The sequence below is a fragment of the Netta rufina genome (assembly GCF_964035555.1).
Source record: "Netta rufina genome assembly, chromosome: 7".
NCBI lineage: Eukaryota > Metazoa > Chordata > Aves > Anseriformes > Anatidae > Netta > Netta rufina.
Window position 1 is genome coordinate 1,950,462 of NC_140130.1, and position 20,669 is coordinate 1,971,130.

General features: G+C 40.8%; 1 protein-coding gene across 2 annotated transcripts in view; it reads right to left on the minus strand.

Moving 5' to 3' along the window:
* The window catches only part of ANK3 (ankyrin 3), a gene marked incomplete at its 5' end in the record, with an annotated part of 292,518 nt that overhangs the window by 79,896 nt on the left and 191,953 nt on the right, over window positions 1-20,669 (minus strand). For both annotated transcript variants that reach the window (XM_084290405.1, XM_084290404.1), the window contains 8 exons: window positions 1,285-1,380; window positions 1,777-1,875; window positions 1,965-2,063; window positions 11,816-11,914; window positions 13,852-14,049; window positions 17,476-17,574; window positions 18,328-18,426; window positions 18,969-19,166. In XM_084290405.1, coding sequence (XP_084146531.1) covers window positions 1,285-1,380; window positions 1,777-1,875; window positions 1,965-2,063; window positions 11,816-11,914; window positions 13,852-14,049; window positions 17,476-17,574; window positions 18,328-18,426; window positions 18,969-19,166 — 987 coding nt within the window. The remainder of the gene's footprint in view (window positions 1-1,284; window positions 1,381-1,776; window positions 1,876-1,964; window positions 2,064-11,815; window positions 11,915-13,851; window positions 14,050-17,475; window positions 17,575-18,327; window positions 18,427-18,968; window positions 19,167-20,669) is intronic.

Below are 20,669 nucleotides of genomic sequence, written 5' to 3' on the forward strand. Positions count from 1 at the left end.
AAGTTTATGCTACTCTGTATAACCTTCAAATTTGTCAGGTTGTAGAAAATTGTTTTGGAATCTTTCTAGAAAGAAAGATGTCCTTGAGAAAATCAAGAGAGAGGCTATAAGAAAGAATCATGATTGTTTTCTGGCATATTCCGTTGTATTTTATTGTGGCACAATTTTATCTTCTATGTGGCGGATTTTATGTGAGCTACTGTATTATAAACCACAGCCAGGAAAGTCACATGAAGTAGAACTAAAACCTGCCTGTCTTCCCAAAGGTTCACTACATGTACATTGCAACCACCTGCTTGCACCAACAAACCACACAAATGGGTGATGACAAAACATAGGACATACTGCAAACGTTTTCCATCTCTGAGATGCCTAAAAATACACACATGCACACATTTCTCTTTGTAATCAGAAAAAAAAATGTTGCAGAAAGGAAAAAGTCAATTTGGAGACAATGCTCTGAATTTATGTTCTTAATACTCTGTTCTGGCTTAACTGCTACGGTGGTTCATGAAAGCTCCTCACCTTATGAGAACAGTCTTCATAAAGCAATTTGGCAAAATGTTAGTGAATAAGTATCTTTGAGCAGCATTTTAGATTCTGTGAATTTTTCTCATAGGCAATATTTGACCACTGCCTCTAATCTCCCGTGGCTAACACTGCAGCAGGCCTTCTTGAAAGCCAGGAGAGATGATCTGGATATCAAGTATATGTCAGTGAATGGGAGCTGTGGTTGCAGAAGCTGACTTTGGCTGAGTACAGAAGACAGACCTTAGCCATCCTTCAGAATAAATCAGATCCTAGGAAAAGTGGAGCTTCTAAGAAAATTCCAACCACTTTTTTAGGTTGAAATAGTTGCTTTTAGATCAAAACAACCCAATACACATCATCCCTTGGCAAACTGCACTCTCTTAAAAGGGAGAAGCAACTTCAGTTTCCGGTAGGCTCTAGGAATGTCTTTTCACAACTACAAATCAGCCCCAATTCACTTCATTTGTGACATAATCAAGATGCACTCTTAAGAAACACAGCAGTTATGACTAGTTATTTAAACTGCCCATTTTCTGCTTCATTGGCATGTCTACCCTAAAATATATTATAGACATAGAATAATGCCTACCTTAAAAATGTATTAGTTTTATCTGATTTAATATCTACCCCATAAGCACTTAAAGGATAGGAAAAAACTAGACTGAAGTCTCAGTAGACAATTAACTAAACAAAACTGAATACACTGGCTTAGGAAAAACCCTTCCATCCACTACTGAAGTGAGCTGTACTTACAATTGTAGTCATGGTCTCTTCTGTCACCACCTTCAATGTGTCAACGACTGAAATGTAGCCAAGTCGCTTTGCGATGGCAAGGGCAGTGTTTCCATTCTAGCAGTTGAAACATGTAAAACAAAAGCTGAATGTTAGCAATAGTAAGTGTACAAACTATTAATTAGCTATGGAAAAATGCACAATAAAGGCCACATGAATGTTTGCATGTCAGTGACTGAAAGAAATACACTTTGGGTAGTAGGACATCTAACTAGATTTTTAACTTTTTACAGAAATGGGATGAAAAGGAAAAACACTGTCCAGATGTTTGCTGTCCTAGTTTTGGAAGAGACAATGGAGGACATGGAGGACACAGGGGCAATGGGAATATGCTTCCTTTGCTCTTTTCCTCTCCCTCCTCACGTTTCCCTTGCTCCAACACAGTGGGAGCACAACGCTTTACGCAGGATGGGATGACCAAGCCAGCCCGAGCAGTGGCCTCTCAGCACTTACCACAGTGAGCTCGTTGGGCGCCGCGCCGTGCTGGAGCAGGACGTTGATGATGTGGGTGTGCCCCTGCTGTGCAGCCTGGTGCAGCGGCGTGTACCCGTTCTGCAGGCACAAGGAAAGGGAGAGGCTGCATTGGGCACAGCACGCTTGTCACCCCCACAGAACAAGTGAGGCAGAGGCAGAAAACTCACCTTCGTTTTGGCATTGACTTTTGCAGAATGTTGCAGAAGGAAGTTAACAATCTTTATGTTTCCGTAGTGGCAGCCAACATGCAAAGGAGTGTATCCCATCTAGAATGGACGTAAGCAATTAGCAAATGTGACTAACCCCATGCATCCCCTGACAAAGAAAAAACAGACATGAAACAGCAAAAATCCTGTCAAACTATTTCATTGTCTTTCTTTTCCCATGAGAAGAAATATGCAACTACGGGAAAACATGCCTCTCAAGAATACCATTTCAAGTCCCGTTTGCTGTGAACCTCTCCTCTCTGCCTTGTAATTCTGTAATCTTCAACATATGAAATGTTGATTAACAATTTGCTTTCCTCTCCAGTGCTAAGATCATCAGGTCCCTGGGGCGAGCCTGTTTTTTAAATGAATGCGTGTATACTGCCTTGCACAGTGAGGTTCTCATGCTTGACTGGTGTTCCTACAGTGTGATAACAAAAACAAATAAGTAAATAAGTAATAGCAACTTACTAAAAACCAGGCCTGCTGAGGGCTGCCTCAATATAGGCCAATGTGCAGCCCATCCATTCCGACTGAAAAATCCAAAAGGTAAATCTGAAACCATGGAAGTGATGTGCCAGATTTGCAAGAACAACATAATCCTACCAGAACTGGAACCCCAGCTTTTAAGTTAAGCCTCTAAAACAACCAGGTTTAATTTTTTCACGTGTCTGGCCTTGTGTTACACAAACTAGAAGAAATTGCTTTTTCATGGCAACTGTGAAGATAGGAAAGTTGAATATTTCCTATTTGTCCCTGCTACTTGGTTTTCATTAAGAGTGAACTGGCTAAAATCATTTGTGAACATTGGGACTCACCTATCAAATGCTCTAAACACAACTAAACATTTTTTTTATAGTTGTTTGGAACTTTTTCCAAAAATGCTTAATAGAAGGAGATTACGTATCACTTAAAAAAAATGACTACAAGGGTAGCAAACGAGGGCTTGCTAGGCTGAGTCTGAGTTTGCTCTTTTTGAAATCCACATTCTTTAAGTAAGTCAAACAGCATGCTGAAACCTGTTAATTGTAATAAACACTTGAATCAACAGTTAACATTTAACATACAATAAAAATGAAACAAAGAGGATCAAAGTTTGCTCTCACTGCTCTTTTTCTAATCTCTTAAATTACTGAGAACACCGTTAACAGTTTTGAACAGGCTGGACTTATTTGAGATTCTTAACATAGTAGAAATAATTAGATTATCTATCCAGAAGTAATTACCTTTTCCTGCCTTATCTTCCCTTCAAGACATCATTATCTTTTCTTCCTTAGCAAACATACTTAAAATCAATCTAGAGTTGCACAAACAACAGTTAGGAGATGGCCACCTCCAAACAGTACACTTGCTACGTTTTTCCCCACGTGGAGAGAAGCTGCTTTTCCCCAAATCTCCCCCCCCCAGCTCACACTGATAGCTCAATGGCTTTCCAGCAGAAGCTTTGCTTGGCTCCCAGAGATGTGCTTCCCCCCCTCTGAAGGTGAGTCATCAGGATTCTTTTACACTGGGAAGGTCAGGTTTCAAGGGCCCACTGGCTCTGAGATGCCAGAAGGGTCATATCAGCCAACATCTACACAGAGATTCACCAGTTTGTGAGCTAGGGGAAACTACACTGCCAGTCCACTATGCCCTTTTGCTACTCGGTGGGGCTTCCAATGTGGTATTGGACTCTTGCTCCATTACCAGTTTTTAATGGAAAAATTAACTGCTAGTCTGTAAAAATTGCATCTGATATGAGGAACACAAATACACTGAACACTTCATAAAACATACTGCAGATGTGCTGTGCTGTTAATTTGTAAGAATCCTGCTTTCAGAAAAAGGTAAGAGGTGGGGCTGTCTGGGAATATTTATTCCAGTGGCAGAAATATCAGTAATAATATTGTTGGGGAAATGTGGCTATGATGCATGCCTCACTTGGCTCCTGGTAGAGTCCAAAACAGCCGTATGGCCAGAAGATTTAACACTGAGACTGAACCATCTGGAACTAGATCCAAAAGCCAACTCTGTGTATAGAAGCACTGAAAGATGGATTATTCTCATATTGACCAAGCTCCTTCACTCTTCTGCGGGTTCAGGAGTCAGCCCTACACTGCATGTTCAAGCTGTTTTAAAGAAAGAAGACCCCTCAGATGTGAACTATTTCCATTAGAGAGAAGCTTCAGCTATCTATGGGTTTAGATGCACCATTTTTGTCATGCTGCTTTGCCTCTGACACTACTTCACTTAGTAGTGAACTCAATTCACCCAATTTCACTTATATTTGCCAAGATAGTATAGATAGTAGCAGCACCACCTACTTGAAATTAGGGCGTCTATCTTTTCTTCAGTTAATTACATACCCATTGCCATCTAAAGAAACTATTAGCACTGCCAACCAGGACAAGTTAATCATTGCAAGAAACAGTGACGGATACAAATTCCATTGGCATCAGCAGAATGTTTTTTTTCCACTGACTTATATGAACATTGGATCAGACGTCAAATGACTACAAGGAACTTTTCCCCAGAATAGTAGTCATCAAGTAATGAATGCAGGAACTGTGTCTTACAGTTACTGTTATTATAGGGCTAAGAGCTTCCAAGCAGTACCCAAGATCTGAGCCTGACAGGGCTCAGAACATACTCATGTACCACAAACACAGCTTCCAAAGACAAATTCTGACTAAAACAGGCAAACAACCAAAACATCAGTTCAAAAGAATGCAGTGAAATCTCCTCATACAGGAACTTAACTCCCTACAACCCCTTCAAAATACAGGCCTCTTGACCTGCAATGTCAACAAAAATCCTACATTGAAAGACCAACTGGGGAGATGAAATCCAAAATCAAGGGCCACCTGCTGGGAGCTCTCTGCTAATAACTCTAAAACATTAAAATCTGGAGAGAGTTGGAGAGCCAAGACCTGTTGATCTCAGCTCTCCCTTTGAAGTGATCTATAAAGGCTCCTCTCTCCAGCCTGTAACAATGAATACTGAAGAACGAACTATCAAAACCCTGGTGTTCACTGCACTACAACATCGATTTCCTCCTACAAATGGCATATAAAAGGTTTACTTGTGGTACCTCCATAAACGGCTAGAAGAGTAATTAGTGATGTTCTCTGTTACTACTGACCAGCCCACTGTTGAAATCTGAGATTAAGTGAAAGCTTTCCCTCTTTCCCCTCTAAACATGTGGTAGAAACTGGGAAGGCTTAAAAAGCCCCACAATGACATTTCTGTGGTGACACAGTCACTATTCTTTCCACCAAAACCCTTGGTGTCCCAGAGTTGAAGCAGTCTCGTCTTGAAGCCCTCAGCACTGCTCGCTTGGCAGCTGGAGACGCCCTCACTGAAAGGCAGCTTCTCCGCACAGGAGTCATGCACGTCCTGGGTAGCGCTCTGAGCACCCGCTAGCCTCGTGGCAAAACACCAGTTTCCCCATCTGAACTCCCCAGAGGAGCCTGGGAGCTTTCTTTTAAGTTTGAAGTACCCTGTGGTCACATCACATTATGTTTGATGAGGCAGTGCCTGATGCAGCACTCAGTCACTGATGGCAGAGTGACAGAGATGTGACACAGCGGGTCACATCTCACTGGGCATGCTATACCTCCTCAGCCACCAGAGGACATCTTTCATGCTGACAGTCACCAGTGAAGGCACTGGTCAAAAATAACGCTAACCATTAGCATGTCTTTTCAATGCCTGAGACCCAGACAGGATATCCTTTGCTTCTCAGATACAGTACAGATTGCTATATTCAACTGTTTCTATCTCAGAAAAGTAAAAAAAAAATGTATTTGTATCCGAACATCCTCACTGAAAACTGATTCTGATAACTTTTCTGAAACGATGGCAGATTCTGCAGTTATGCAACCAAACTATAAAAGCAGTACTTCTCCTTGCCACTTGAGCATGCTTCTTTCGTTCTCTACAGAAATGTATCCAGGAAGCTAAAATATTTTGCTGCAAGAACTACTAGTAATTATTAAGGAAAAAACAAACAACTGCTATGATACTAATAAGTTTCTTCCAAGAAAATCAGGCCTTTCGTTTAATACAGCTCTAAAGCACATCACCTTCTGGCAGTCAGCTGCCATGCTGCTTTTAGTTGTTCTTAAGAATGAGCAGCAATATGGGAGTTAGCAGCTGGGAAGGGTTTATCAAAAGCCACAGGAGTAAGTGCCAAAGAAGATCATTAATACTTAGCTTTTCTATTCTAATGGAACACCCAAACACAGAGCACCCCTTATTCTCCTGCCCTTGCGTTTTTTGAAGGAAATTATCACAAGCCTTGTATATCATGTCAGTGTACTGCTTTAATATCCTCCACTGGCAATAGCCATAAATCCTAACAGCTTGAATTACTGCATCTTTCTAGTCATGCTGACTCTCAAGCTGCTCTGTTTTTGTTTTTCTGCTATAAATGTCAGACAATGAAGCTCCAGTATTAGCGTTGGTTAGACTTGAAAATGCTCGAGTTCTAAAGATCACAAAGGCATCCAGCCTTGATCCAATGAAACAAACCTGTATGTACGTACACACTTCACAGCTTTGCTGAATCGGGACCTAATGTGTTGAAGTACCTTACAAAGGTTCTTTATCTCACATTATTAGGTTAGAGATTTCCACAGAAACGTCTGGGTAACAACTGAGCACTAAGAGCCAAGCAGAGACAAATAACGTACTATGAAGATACCATGTCTGAGCATCTGTTCTGTGTGAAAGGGATTCTTCTGGGCAGCACTTCCCAACCTCCCTGCTCTTTTCTATCTTTTTCTGTACTTGAAAATTAGGTTTTGCAGTGGAAAAATCAGATCACAGTTATAAGCCACTGTAGCACTCAGGCTGGTACAGAGTTCCTGTTGGAAGAGGGCAGGCAGAGCTGAATAAATCTACCTGAATAAATCTGAAATAAAGGCCCAGCCCAACCCGCAAAACAACATCATGACCTCTTAGTCACCCTTATCTCCTACCAGTATTACAGAAGCAAAGACAGTTTTATGATGGCTTTGTCAGCCAGACAGTCATCAACCAAGGACTGAGACAATCAGTTCCCCTGGCAGAGGCCCGAGTGCAGAGTAACAACTGCTCAGCTAAAATGACCTGCACAGAGATAAACGCTCCAGATCTGCTCTTCACCCTTGACTGAACCAGCGCTCTTCTCCCATTGGGCTTCTCTGGCCAATCCATCACCTTAATGCTGTATCCTACTATAACATTATCCAACAGGGAAAAGAGTTGAAAAATAACATGTGGAGACTTGCTGATCCATGAAATGGTGTTTACTTGTGCCAACTCTCAGCACATAAGCCCTGCAACAAAAAACAACATCACATGTACCAGGATAGCTTTTACGCACTCAACATGATCACCAGGAGAAGGAACATCTGCTTGGAACCAGGGCTTCAAATTCATTTTTAACTCCCAGTATGATGTGTTAGATGAGCACTCCTTGCTTTAACTTCCTTGCTTTTGCATGATACGACATAGCAGCTTCAGTATCAAATACTCTTTCACAAACCTAAATTCAGGCACTTGAACAGAATATCAGAATTGACAAGAACTGCTGCCTTTGTAGCAGGGCCCTACCGTGCCTTCTGTAAACATTTTTTTTTTTTTTTTTTAAATTATGATTATTTTTAACCTTTTTAAATGTGAAGGGCTCTAATGCTTCACCAACTGTAGTGGTGAACCACGAAGTTCTGGAAAAAATTTATTGAGAGGGAAACCACCCCAAGTAAGAACCACAGTTGCAATGGTTACCGAGAGTAATTTGTATAATGCTCTCAAGTTTTAGAACTAGAACAGATCATAATCATACAGACAAGTCTCCCACACAAGAGATTTTCTGTAGTATTACTTTTTTTTCTTCCCTGCTATAGCTTGAAAGTACCAAATATGTTTCTGCCCAATCTTCCCTTTTCATCCCCAAATAACCCCAAATCATGTGTGTGGCTCTCTGAACTTGAGGCAGGGATAAGAAGTGCTTCCATGTGTTACAGCTGCAAGCTCTATGATGTTTTCATAGGGAGTCTAAGTTATATATAACTATGATTAAAGAACATGTACCAGAAGCGGAAGACGATAGCTCACTGGTCCCTACCCAAAAAGTTTAATGGCCTACTGAAATACTGTGTTCTCCCTTCATTGACAGATCCTGTACAGGAGTGACACAACCAACACTTACCTAACCTGGAAACACGACGGTGAGAGAATCTATTCAAAGAAAAAAGAAAAAAAAAAAAAAGGCAAAAAACCCTATTGACTACTCACCCAGCCTACAATAAATGAGGTAACAAAAACATGTGGATGCAAAACAGAGAGAAGAAAATGAAAGGTTAGTGTTGACAGTGCTGGTGGCACACAGACATCCCCAATACAACGCCACTAAGCTGTGTGGCTTGACTTTTTGATACGTAAGGCACAGATGGCCACACCTCTGCCACTCTATGCCCATCGTAAAAAAACTGAACTGTATGTGCTGGATGGCATTGTGCAAACGCACAAGCATAGCAACAGTGCTTTTGCAGCCCACTCAGCTGTTGTTGGATCTTGCTCCCCAGTGCCTCTGTTCTTAGGGACAGCACGCACGGACCTTTTATTTCCCAGACATTTTAATTCCATAGTTAATCCACCTCAGAAAGAGAGGCTGCGACTACAGAGCTGCTACATTACAAGCCAGTCATCTAAAACCTCACCTGCATAGAACAAGAGGTCAAGGCGTGGCAGTTCTTAAAGCATAACACTTTTTCCTTTGCTGCAGCAGTTCAGAGCTTGCCAGCTATTCATAAGGAACTCAAGATCGGTTTATCCAGAAACTATCCCATGCAAAAACACCCGGCACTGCGTTGTCACTTGCCCAGTATCACAGGCTGCAGTGAGTGGATATCTGACAGATGACCTCCATGTGGCTGGCTGTGTGGAGTCTGGAGACAGCACTGCAGGGCTCACCCACTGCAAACCTGGCAGATGGGACCCTGCTGCAGCCAGTGAAAAAGCATCAAGCTCACCCCACTCTAATGCAATCCTACAAGGCGTGTGGATGCTTTCTTCCGAAGGAGCAGACGGTCCCCTACAGCAGAGGATCAGCTAGCATGGTCGGCAGAAGGATAAAGCCATCGCAGGTGTTCTTCACCATGGAGGCCTACAGCATTAATAATGCACATTTTCCCAGACATGCCATTTGTTACACTGCAAAGCAATTCTGCTTAAGTGCACTGGGGCCTTTGCCTGATCATTCAGTCCCCGCTCTACTTCCTGACAACTATGGGGAAGTCCCATGGAAAAAAGCCTATACTGGGAAACTGTTCTTTACTTGTACTAGTTACATATGTAACCTGAAGAATGAAGGTAGAACACAAGTAAACTTCCTCTTTTTTTTTTTTTTTTTTTAATTATGTGAATTACTGATGATAGGATTCAAGCTGCAGACAGTCAAATATGACTTTTTTTAAAACTTGTGCATGGTTTTACTTACTAGTTCAATTTTTCAGAGATGCAATTAAGAAATTTGGCTCCACCCAGAGGAGACCTCTGAGTGAGTAAACTGAAGCTCTTTTCCCATGCGTCTCTACAGAGTCTCGTGCCCGCTTCACCACACAGACATACCACCAAGCTCAAAGTTCAGTGCAGAGTTTGTGCAACCATGCCATGTTGGCCCTGAGACCCAACTAACACGCCCTCCTTCTCAGCTGTGACAGTATCTCACACATTGCACCATGCTAATGTGACTAAAAGGCCATTAGTCCTGAACTGGATACCATCTGGACCCCAGAGAGCTGGCAAAGAGGACACATGACTGCCTGCACCTGTCGATTCAAATGTCTCCTTAGACTACTTACTATTTGTGGGACAGGGAATAGTACAAGGCAAACAGACAAGCTTCACAGACTAGGAAGCGATTCAGCTCTTGGACCAAAGTAAAAGAGCAGGTTCTGCAATGTCATTTTACAGAAACCAAAACCAGGTGAGGTTTCCTTTCTCCAGAGGGGCAACCATATTCATTTGAGGAAATCATGCAAAGAATGAACCAGGAGAGATCTCATCTGCTGCTGGATGATCTAGCAGCTGCTAAGAATCCACACTGATTCATTTGCAAAACAGAGGCTGAAGACACGTTACAAAAGTATAAAGGCAGACAAAATCCTGGGATTTCAGCAGAACTATTTAATTTTCACACCAGGATACTGTAATCGAAATCAACAGCCTAACGCAAAGGTATAGCTACAGTTCTACAACACAAAACCAGGTACCAATGACTTTTCCCTCTACCGTGGATTATAATCAACCACTCTGCAGACAGAAAGGATGATGGATTCAGCCTTTTTTGAGATGGCAGTGTGATGACAAAATGCTAATACTGCTGGACAGTCTGACACACAGGGATATTTCTGGGATGCAAGCACAGCAGTTAATTCGGGGCACACACATAATGGAGCTGTGAAAGCTGCTACCAGTTGCAAAGGCTGCACAACTCTACAATCCGCAAATCAAACTGTGAGACTGAGTTAATTTTAGTTGATTCAATCAACTACTGTTCAAGCACTTGATCACAACTGATTTCTTATCCACCTAATGATCATCTACTAGATACTGACAACACGTGAAGAATCTAGGTGTAATGAACACTGAGGGAATCTTTAAATTCTGAGCACTGTACGTACCCTCAGTAAGCATAAAATAATTTCTAAGCAGGCTCTTGGAATTAGGTCACAGACATCACACGCAAACTAATGGCATAAAGTGGGAGTAGTTACTGCTTGGGATCCCCAAATCCATCCCCAAACACCCTGGAAAGTCAAGTCTCTTATTTAGGAGTCCAAATATTTACTTTAGACAAAAGAAGTTTTTTGCAAGTAAGTTTGAAATGGACCGCCATCATGTATCTATATTTCATATCAGGTAACAGCAATAAACAAATTCCGATTTGTCCTGAAGAGCTATTTGGTTTCTCTCTAATTCTACTTTTGAAGGCAGAATAGAGCAATATTTACCTAGAAACTAAGAGGTTAATGTGTACATCAGGAAAACACTAGCCAAGTCTCACTTTGGGACACAAGAAAAGGTCTGCTTCCTATATGTACACATGTTATAAAACAGCTCAATCCACTACACTTTGCAAAACAAAATGGCTTGGAAATTGAGGCAGTCTTGAAGGCTGATTCAAGCTCTGAGAGTAGGGGGAAGTCTTTACAAATGAACAATGGGTGTACTTGCAGAATCATGCCTATGAATGGCTATTTAGTAACAGCTCAGCAAAAGAAGACTACTTCATTTCATAAATTGTCTTAAGTCACTGGAAAAACTATTAATCACTTAATAACCAGAAATGCCTACTTTACAATTTCATTGTTGTTTTTTTCTGTAAATGAAGATATTTTAAATAACAGTTCTGTGCTTGGTTTCTACTGTTAGCTGATTTGAAGTACGTGCAACATGTAAGAACTACTAAAAGCAGATGAGAGTATGCATATGGTAAAAGAGTATATGACTCTTTATAGAGAGAGTTCTAGCTTTTCTAAAAGTTTCCTTAGATAAAAATGCAGATCAATCAATCCCACTTACCTTCAGAAAAATAGTAAGATACATCTATGCTGATCTAAATATTTGGCATGGAAGAAAGCTTAAAGCTCAAAGACTGAGCATAACACTAAACACTCAAGCTTCAAGGTCTTCGGTGTTCAAAATATATTCTATAGCAATTTAGTACAAGAAACATTTCACTGTTGTTATTTTATTTTCACCCTGAAACTAATTACTAGACCAGTCTACAGGCTCTTGTTTCCCTGAAAGAAAACAATATATATTGATATCGGTGCTCATACCTTTGTCTGTGAATCAACAGCAGCTCCTTGGTTAAGAAGAACCTCTGCTACATTGACTCTGTCCTCTTGTGCAGCCAGGTGGAGTGGTGTCAGCCCGCTCTGTAAATTAGGAGCAACAGGTAACAATCTTCAGAGGTGGGACGTGAATATTAAACACAAATCAACTATAAGTAAGATTCAAAAAGTCCTACTGAAATTAAATAAATGAAAAACTCTACCTTCACTTACAAGCTGTGTATTGTGCTTCCTCATTACATTTGTTGAATTGCAAGAAACTAGAATTTAAAAACCAGGAAGAAAATGCTTCTTTTACACAAGGAACGTTTCTTCATGCAACGTTAAATATGGGATGTCAAATTATATTACAGCACTTAAAGAAAAAAAAAACGCAGTATTTTTCCCCCCTCCTGGGGAACTCACTTCCTCAGAATAAGTAAGATTTTAAAAGAAATACTGAATGATTGTTCAGACTTCTAGAAGTTTTCTAGTAGAAACATTCTCTCAGATTTTAACTTTACCTTTTATTGATAGTAGTTTCCTACCCTTAAACCCAAATTCACCTCCACAGAACTGCATAGCTCCCCCCTACATCTTACAGTGTGGATTCCTTACCAACAGCAGTATCTGTACTGCTCTTGAACAGGCGATGCTGATGACACCACAAATTAGGTGGGTCACACTACATAAACATATAAAAATAGCCAACTGCAAATTACCTAATGAGACCTGGATGTTACAAGCCAGATGTTCTAAAAATATTTACTAAGTGCTCGGTGCCCAAACTTGGGCTCTGAGTACTTAGCTCCCAACTGTCCTGTGGACCCTGAAGAAAACAAATTGCCTTTTACTCTCATGGCAAAACTCAGAAGTTGGTGTGCTTTAAATATCTGGCTTCAAACGCAGGTGCTGAGCTCAGAGGACATGTGTATCCCTACGTGAGTAGAGAAGAACTATTTTCATGTGTGCTGTTATCTGTATAATGAGAAACGAGAGACTGTAACTGAGCAGTAACAGATTGAAGGATGTTACAGATAATTAATGTCTAGTGGGGCTGAATCAAAATGCCAAGCAACAGTAATCGTGCTCTCCATATTGGCCTCAGTAGCAAAACCAAGCTAGCCAACGTGATGCAGAATGTGCCCACAGCAAATTGCACTATGGGAATACAAGGTGTATTCAACACTGCGCAACAGTATTTGGTTGATTCAGACAAGGGCAAATCAACAACTGCAAGAGAAGCTACCTGAAGGAGGGACCAAAAATAATTAAGCTTTAAAGTTAGAAATGGGAAAACAGAGCAGCCTTGTGTCTCCCACTGCCTCAGAGGACACAGAGTCTTTCTGCCTGCTGAGAACAAGAAACATTCTCCATGAAAAAAATTGTCTCTTGCCTTTCTATGTTAGCCACATAAATCCACACTGAAACTGCACTTCTAGGTATCTCTGATGGCAGATGCCCCTCTGAGGGGCATTTAAAGAATTAAGGCTACAGATCTGCTAGAAACATTACCATAGAGCAGACTTAATAGTCTATGAAGTCATACATACAGAAACTAAAATCTACTAGCTTCTCTTTCATGCCCCCTGGAGAAATTACACTGAAAGTCCCCATGCCCTGAGGAACAACCCCTGGGGAGGAAAAATCACTTACTCTAATGAACAAAATCTCAGATAACCTCACTGTTCTTACCCCATTAAAAATCAACAAGTTAGTTGTTACCATTGCTCAACGGGGAGGCGTATATCTAGAGGATCCTAAATGACACACTCCAACCCCACTAACCATTAGGGTGAAGAAGACATTTTCTCTGGTGGCAGACTAGCATGATATAGAAGGAAAAGAGATGGATTTATAAACTCCTCTGCAGCACATGGTACTAGCCCTCATCAAAACTTAGGTACTACAAAATACAGTTGATCCAATGTGACATGGGGTTTGCTGCAAACCGCTCTCTTTGCTAGAAGAAATGATGATGTGCATTCAGATGTCATGTTGCTATGTTTATTGCCTTAGCACCAAGCAGGGGAAACACTTACCTTGTTGCTGAGATTTACATTAGCATTTCTAGAAAGAAGTAACGACACCATGTCCACGTGGCCGTCCTGAGAGGCCAGATGTACAGGGGCAATACCCTGTCTGGTTACAGCATTGGCATCAGCACCGTACTCCAACAGTGTAGTTGCTATGTCCATCTGGTTTTTCTTGGCAGCTATGTGTAGTGGCGTATAGCCATTCTGTCAACAGAAAGCACTTCATTGCAAGCTACTCATTAAACAATGCGATTCAATCTTCAACAAAGAGAAGAGCAGGATGCATGTACATAACTCAGAACAGCTGTTTTTTTTTGTTGCTGTTTTGTTTTTTGTTTTCCTATCTCCCAGTATGAATGAAAGCATTATGTATATGAAATATAGCCTTCCTTGCAGCATGTACTCTGACCTTACTGAGACTTTTGGTTCAGATCAAGGGAAAATTAAAATGTATCACTTTAGTCTTGCATTTCTTTTTTTTCCTTCCAATACATGAACCCAGCAAGTCCACTACCATGAACAGAAACTGCATGATAAAATTTTCTAATTTTGAAGGAGAATGGATTTGACAGAAAATAGAAGAATATATATAAACGATTAGAATGCACATACCAAAACACTAACCAAAGCATGACAGGCTTTTGGATACAAATTGCAATACCTGTTTAATCAAGAAATTTCTATCTTTCAGGTATGTATTAGCCCTAATTTTGAAGCAAACAGTAAACATGAATGCATGTGACTAAGGAAGAAGGGGTGGGAGGGTGCAAGACCTTAGCTGCATAAACCATTTCATACAGTATCATAATTACCATGAGCATGTCAGATTACACAGTCCAATAAAATCTATCTAAACGTACAAAGCATTTACCTGGCTTGTGTCCTCCCTGTACCTCACAGGGCACCAGGACTAGACATAACAGATGCAGGGTGATGCAGGTAGGAGCAAAGAATAGATACACAGGGGTACACCAATGACTGCAGGATTGCATTAGTAGTAATCTAGAAGTGAGAGCTGCACAGCACTAACTCCATATGGAAAAGTCTCTGAAACCTTCAAAATTCATTTCAGATTTGGTTTAGGCCTTACATACTAAGATATTTCAGGGCAGTCAGCATGACACAGCTCATGCTCCTTGTTCAAAGTACAATATGCACCAAATAAGTGGGGTCAGAGTGTTCGGCATTTCAGCAGAGCAGGCTGCGATGTTGCCAAAATGACACCCGGGAAATACAGAGCAGTGCCATGGCTAATGAGGGAAGCACACAATCACTTAATGTTCACTTGGAAGATAAAACACATCAGGAAAACCAATCCCCTCTCTCAGACTTCCTGCACAAGACTGATGTGTAGAACAGCCATTACTATATGAGCACTTGCTAGTTGTGTTAAATCCTGCAAATATGCTAAACCCTGTATAATTTAAATGGAGCTCATGTGTATTTTATAAGATAACAAATGCAGTTTCAAGCCTTTTCTTTAGAAACAATCATAGTTTGCTTTCAGTGGCATGGAAAACAGCAGGTTGCCAAGAAAAGGCAAAAAGAGATGAAAAACAAAAACTAAAATTCAGCTCAGTCTCAGACTGTATCTTCTCTTAATAAGGGCTTTGCTCTGTCACCACAAATAAATGCAGAAAGGAACAGAGAAGTTTCGAGGGAGAGTATTGGGTTATTCTGGCTGCCATGGTAAAGAGGGAAAAAGGGAAAAACTTTAAAGATGGAAGGACAGAGAAAAAGACTGAGGTTTGTGGTGATGGGTGAAGGAAGGGAAACATTGCAAAGGGAATGAATGCCCAATTAAAACTGGGCACAAGCCTAGTTTTAGTCTGTAAGAATGAATGGTTCATCTGAATAACTGTTTGTATCACAGCGCTGTACTCCTACTTGGCCACTTCTCATCCCCTTTCACTGATTCTTCTTCAAGGCCTAGCTAACAAGGCACTCCTAAGACGAGCATTAAACAGAGGAGCATCACAGAGAAAACAAATGCTGATGAAACTAATTGTGGAGCTAATGATGAGAACTTTGATGTAGCACATTTTTTTATTAGACCACATTTACAGAAGGAATAGGAAATCATCTGCTGTAAACCAACATCTTCTTTCAGATGACTGCACTGCGAGTGCCTACAGCAACGAACATGCTGCCATTAATTTTATTTAGTACTGATGCTCTGCTCAGTGTGTTGCTGTGGCTCACTTGCTGCAGAATAGTAACAAATGCTTTCTTTTAGGAAGCTTACAGCTCGCACTGAAGACACGAAGTGGCAGTGTCAAAACTATTTTTTTTTCTTCCCTTGCAGACAGGGAAGCTAACATGACCTGACACATGGGTTTGTGTAATACGATACTGTAGTCTACAGGGTTTCCACCTTGGTTTGGGCTTCCCAAGCCCCTGGCAGTGGGAGCTGCAATCCCTGCCCCTACATGATGTATAGCTTCCTCTGGCAGTTTCTTTCCATGAAAACCAGGTCAATGTCTCCTCGTCCCTTTCAGAAGGTCTTTCCTTCTCCACAGTGACATTTAAGAGTGCTGTGTTGCAATAGTAAAAGACCAGAGATCACTCCAGTTCACCTCCTGGGACACTGCTCTGGCAGCCTGCCACTATTGGCATTATTGATTTTAGACTGTGCCGTTGCTGCTGGCTATCCATGTTTGTTTAACATTCCTCTCTTTTGCACCATAAGCTTGGGGACCTACCATGTATGACAGACTGTCCTCCTCTTTAGCCATGCAGAAGGGCTCCTCTGTTATGGCTGTACTCAGTCATGTGTGAGAGGAATGCAATCAAGGAGAGCCGTCTGTGTACAAAACTAGCTGCTCTGCTAGCTCTCCCTTTCCACAGTGTTTCTTCATGGTGATTTTAGGAATGTATCTGGGTTGTTTCAGATGGGGTATTTACAATGCACCCCACCTGAACCTACACAGCTTTCCGCCCTTTTTTATTTATCACTGCTGTCCAACAATTGATTATTGGCCAGTATTTAAAACTGGGATCCACAGAAAATAAAGACTTGAAGCTTCTCTAAATTTGTCTATTGATCAAATTGTTATGCATTTAAGTACAAATTCTTTCACATCCCCTGAAATCTTACACTGTGTTGTGTTGCCTACAGTATACTACAAACCAAGCAGAGCTGTGACTAGGTTTATTTTCTCAACAGTCCAATTACTTTGAGGTGTAAATACCACGAAGCACATTAATAATACTGTACGTTATACTGAGAAACTTTTCATACTTCCTCTGGCACAACACATGAGCACTACGACCCCTGTGAAGCAAAGCACTCCAAGCCCTGAACAGATGTTAAGATGGCTTTAAGATACTAAGGAGATTGGACAAGTGAAAGCAAGACTCAGTACTCACTGAGACTGAACTTCAATGAAATTAAGTATTTCCGATTTTTTCTATACCTATGCTTGCCTTTTTTCTTTCTTTGTAAAACAGCTATTTTATTCACTTCCAGAATCATTCTAGCAACTTACAGAGACTTGGTTATAATATATTAATACAGAAACTGAGTTCCCTGTAATTGCAAGCACGCACATTCTAGAAAGAGCAGAGGTAGATAGAAAATAAGTGGCAAAAGGCCTAGGTATTGATCCCCAGAGTGGTCGGTACTTGTACCTTGGCAGATGCGTGAGGTGAAGCTCCCTGGTCCAACAGCAGGAGTGCCACTTTTTGATTATCGTAGTGTGCAGCTACATGCAGTGGTGTTAAACCGCTCTAAAAACACATGCAGAACAAACAAGTGCTGTTACAGATCTTCAGGGAAAATTTAGGAGTTTGGGAAATTAGAGTAGATAGGTGAAAAAATACATTTGTTATTCATTCATGTATCAGGAGTCTTCGTTAAATTTTGAATCAAAAAACAAAACAGGGATTTAAAAATCTTTACTGAGCTGTGAAAGCCCTTTTCACTTTTCCCAGGGAAGATGAACAGAGAAACACACATCTGTGCTGCCCCCAGGACAGAGTAAGTAAGGAATTTTGACCCTGAGGTCAAAACCTTAGCAATGTTTTCTTTTTCTGCAGTGGATAAAGTAAACCGTCCCTTGGATCTGTAAAAATCTGAGCTGGGCTGTTTTAAAAAGCTTGAGGTCCTACTGGGCTTTGCCCCCTGTCACGGGACCTGGGGGAGCAGAGCCAGCTGCTTGAATACTCTGATAAGGTCTATAAATAGTCTGAGCAGGAAGGTAGGGGAATGGCTTGTCTCCGTTCCCCTGGATGGATACAGAAAGAGCATAACGATTTTGTTGTCAATTAATGATAATAAAAGTCACTTTTGTTAAAGAGATTGCAGACTCCTAACAGACCCAACAGGGACTGGAATATTAAAAGAAGCCTATTCCAGTGAAACCCCGGGTGTGGATATTAGTGCATGCAATGGTAGAAAGATATTACTAGAACATTATGTGTGCACAAATGTTTGCTGTGCAAGTGACCTCTGTGCTGAGGCAGTGACTTCTTCTGTCTTACCTTTCCAGAAGCATCAGGAGATGCATTCTTCTGAAGCAAGAGGTTCGCTACCTCAATTTTCCCGTATTTTGCAGCCACATGTAGAGGAGTAAATCCTTTCTGTAAGAGAAATCAATTACATAATAGCCTCTAGCACTCTTTTCCCAAAGTGCCTAGACATCAGAGGCATTCAAAGTTTGCCTCTGACCTACAAGGATATTATTTCAATCCATCCTCTTAAACAGTCCCAAGTCCAGACAGCAAGCCTGCAGCTTCCCAACTGCCCTGGCAGGTCTAGAGGCTCTCTTTTGCAAGGAAAAGCCCTATCTGCATTAAAATGCCTGTAAAAAGGGAAGAGCCAGTTCCTTTCTTCACACCATCAAAGACCCAAGGACAATGCTGAGCAACAGCTTATCAAATCCTAACAGGAATTTCTGCCCTGCATTCCTTTCATTCCAAGCAAATGCATGGCTGTCCACTAGGATGTGTTATACATCAGACTCTGAGGTAAGAATGTGAAGCTTTGTACTCTTTTAACAACATGCAGCTTAATGCATATAGATCACTGTGTATGTTTATGACACTAATCATATTTAACTCAAAAGAAGCACTTCTTAAAAATGCATTTTACTACTGAAGCTATCACTTTGCAACTCCCTTACCTTGGTAATGATAGCCAAAGATGCACCGTGATCCAAAAGAACAGAAGCTACATCTTCATGCCCTTCTCGAGCAGAAAGATGCAGGGGCGTATAGCCAGACGTTGTAGCCGCATTTGGAGATGCTCCTTGCTGTAGCAGCTGCTGCACTATATCTGCTTTTCCCAGTCGAGCAGAAATGTGCAGTGGTGTTTGGTCATCCTAAAGATAAAGGAAACAGCACAATTCTACATAAGAAAACTGAACCCATACTTTGACAGAAAATGCTCAGATTCATTGCTTTTTGAAATTGCAGATGAACATTGATTCTACTTCAGGTTGTACCTGATAAGAATCAAACCCTGGCTTTCTCTTTGTCTTAAAATAAAGATACATTTATGCTTTGTTGATGTATCACAAAATATTCCAGACAGATGCATAATCCTTAACAGTAAATAAACTGATCAACTTTCTTGATCTGGACTTGCCTTGCTTTACTTTGCCACTGAGGCACATCGAGTTTAATACTGAAATTCCTCAAAATGCAGAGAATATATAGCTCCTTTCCTCACATCTTGATCTCTTTTACGATCCCAACAACATTTAACAACCCTATTAGTTGTCCAAAATGAGCTGAGGTGCTTAGCATGTTACTACCTATTAACTTGTATTAAGTACTATATTTTGTGAATTTTGTTTTATCGCTGATATTTTACAGATAACTTTACAGTAGCAGTAACTGCAGGTAAATTTGAAAAGTTAACCTCTACACAATGTTTTAAAGATTAGGATTTATTACTAAATTTGACTATTTAAAAAAAGACTAGGAAGAAAACAACAACAAAAAAATGTGATGCTTAATTTCCCTGTCTTTCTGACCACTTATTCCAAACACAGTAACCCTAATGGTTCTATGTGTAGGGGTTGTGCTGCTATGAGTTTGCTTTTTTTTTTTTTTTCCCCAGTTAAAATACTGCTGTAGTTTGTGAGCGTATTTGGAGTGTCTAATTGATCATTTCTTCCTTATTCATTATTTGGTTCTGTATTTTTGTCCTCCTTCATCTAGTTGTACAACCTTGGAGTAAGCACACTATCACAGCAGCATGGCCAATGAAATCCATGACTTTATCATTTTCCCTTTCCTCATAAGTCTATTCAAACAGCTTTCTCTACCCATTTTTCCCCCTACTTTTTGAGCAGTGCAACCCCATGTCCTGCCACAGACAGGTTCTGGAGTGTTCTTTGACAGGGAAACTTCTGCTCATGTCCACCCTACAAAACACTGATTTTACATCCTTGGGATTTAGATCGAGAGAGTGTCAGGATGTGAATGCTGCTTCACTCAGGGAAATTCTCCTACAGCTGGTGAACATTTCCAGTTTACACCTGTTTCCCACAAATTCCTCACCACTGTTAGCACTGGTGTATAATCTATTCCTTGTAGTTAGTTGTTGTTTATGGCAACAAATTGATCACAGGCAATGGCAGTTTGCACAGGTTAATTCATTGTGTGAAATTATTTAGAGAATATTTGTCAGTGCTTCTGAGTACGAGCTGGTCACCTTCGAGGCCGGTCGCTTTCTTTGTAGATGTACAGACCCCATGCTGCTGTCAGACTGCTTCCTGATACGAAATACGTCTGCTATAAATATTTAGTCAAGAGTTCCTCATAAGTAAATGTTCTAACTAGCAACTTTATTTGTGAGCCAATTCACACACAATTTC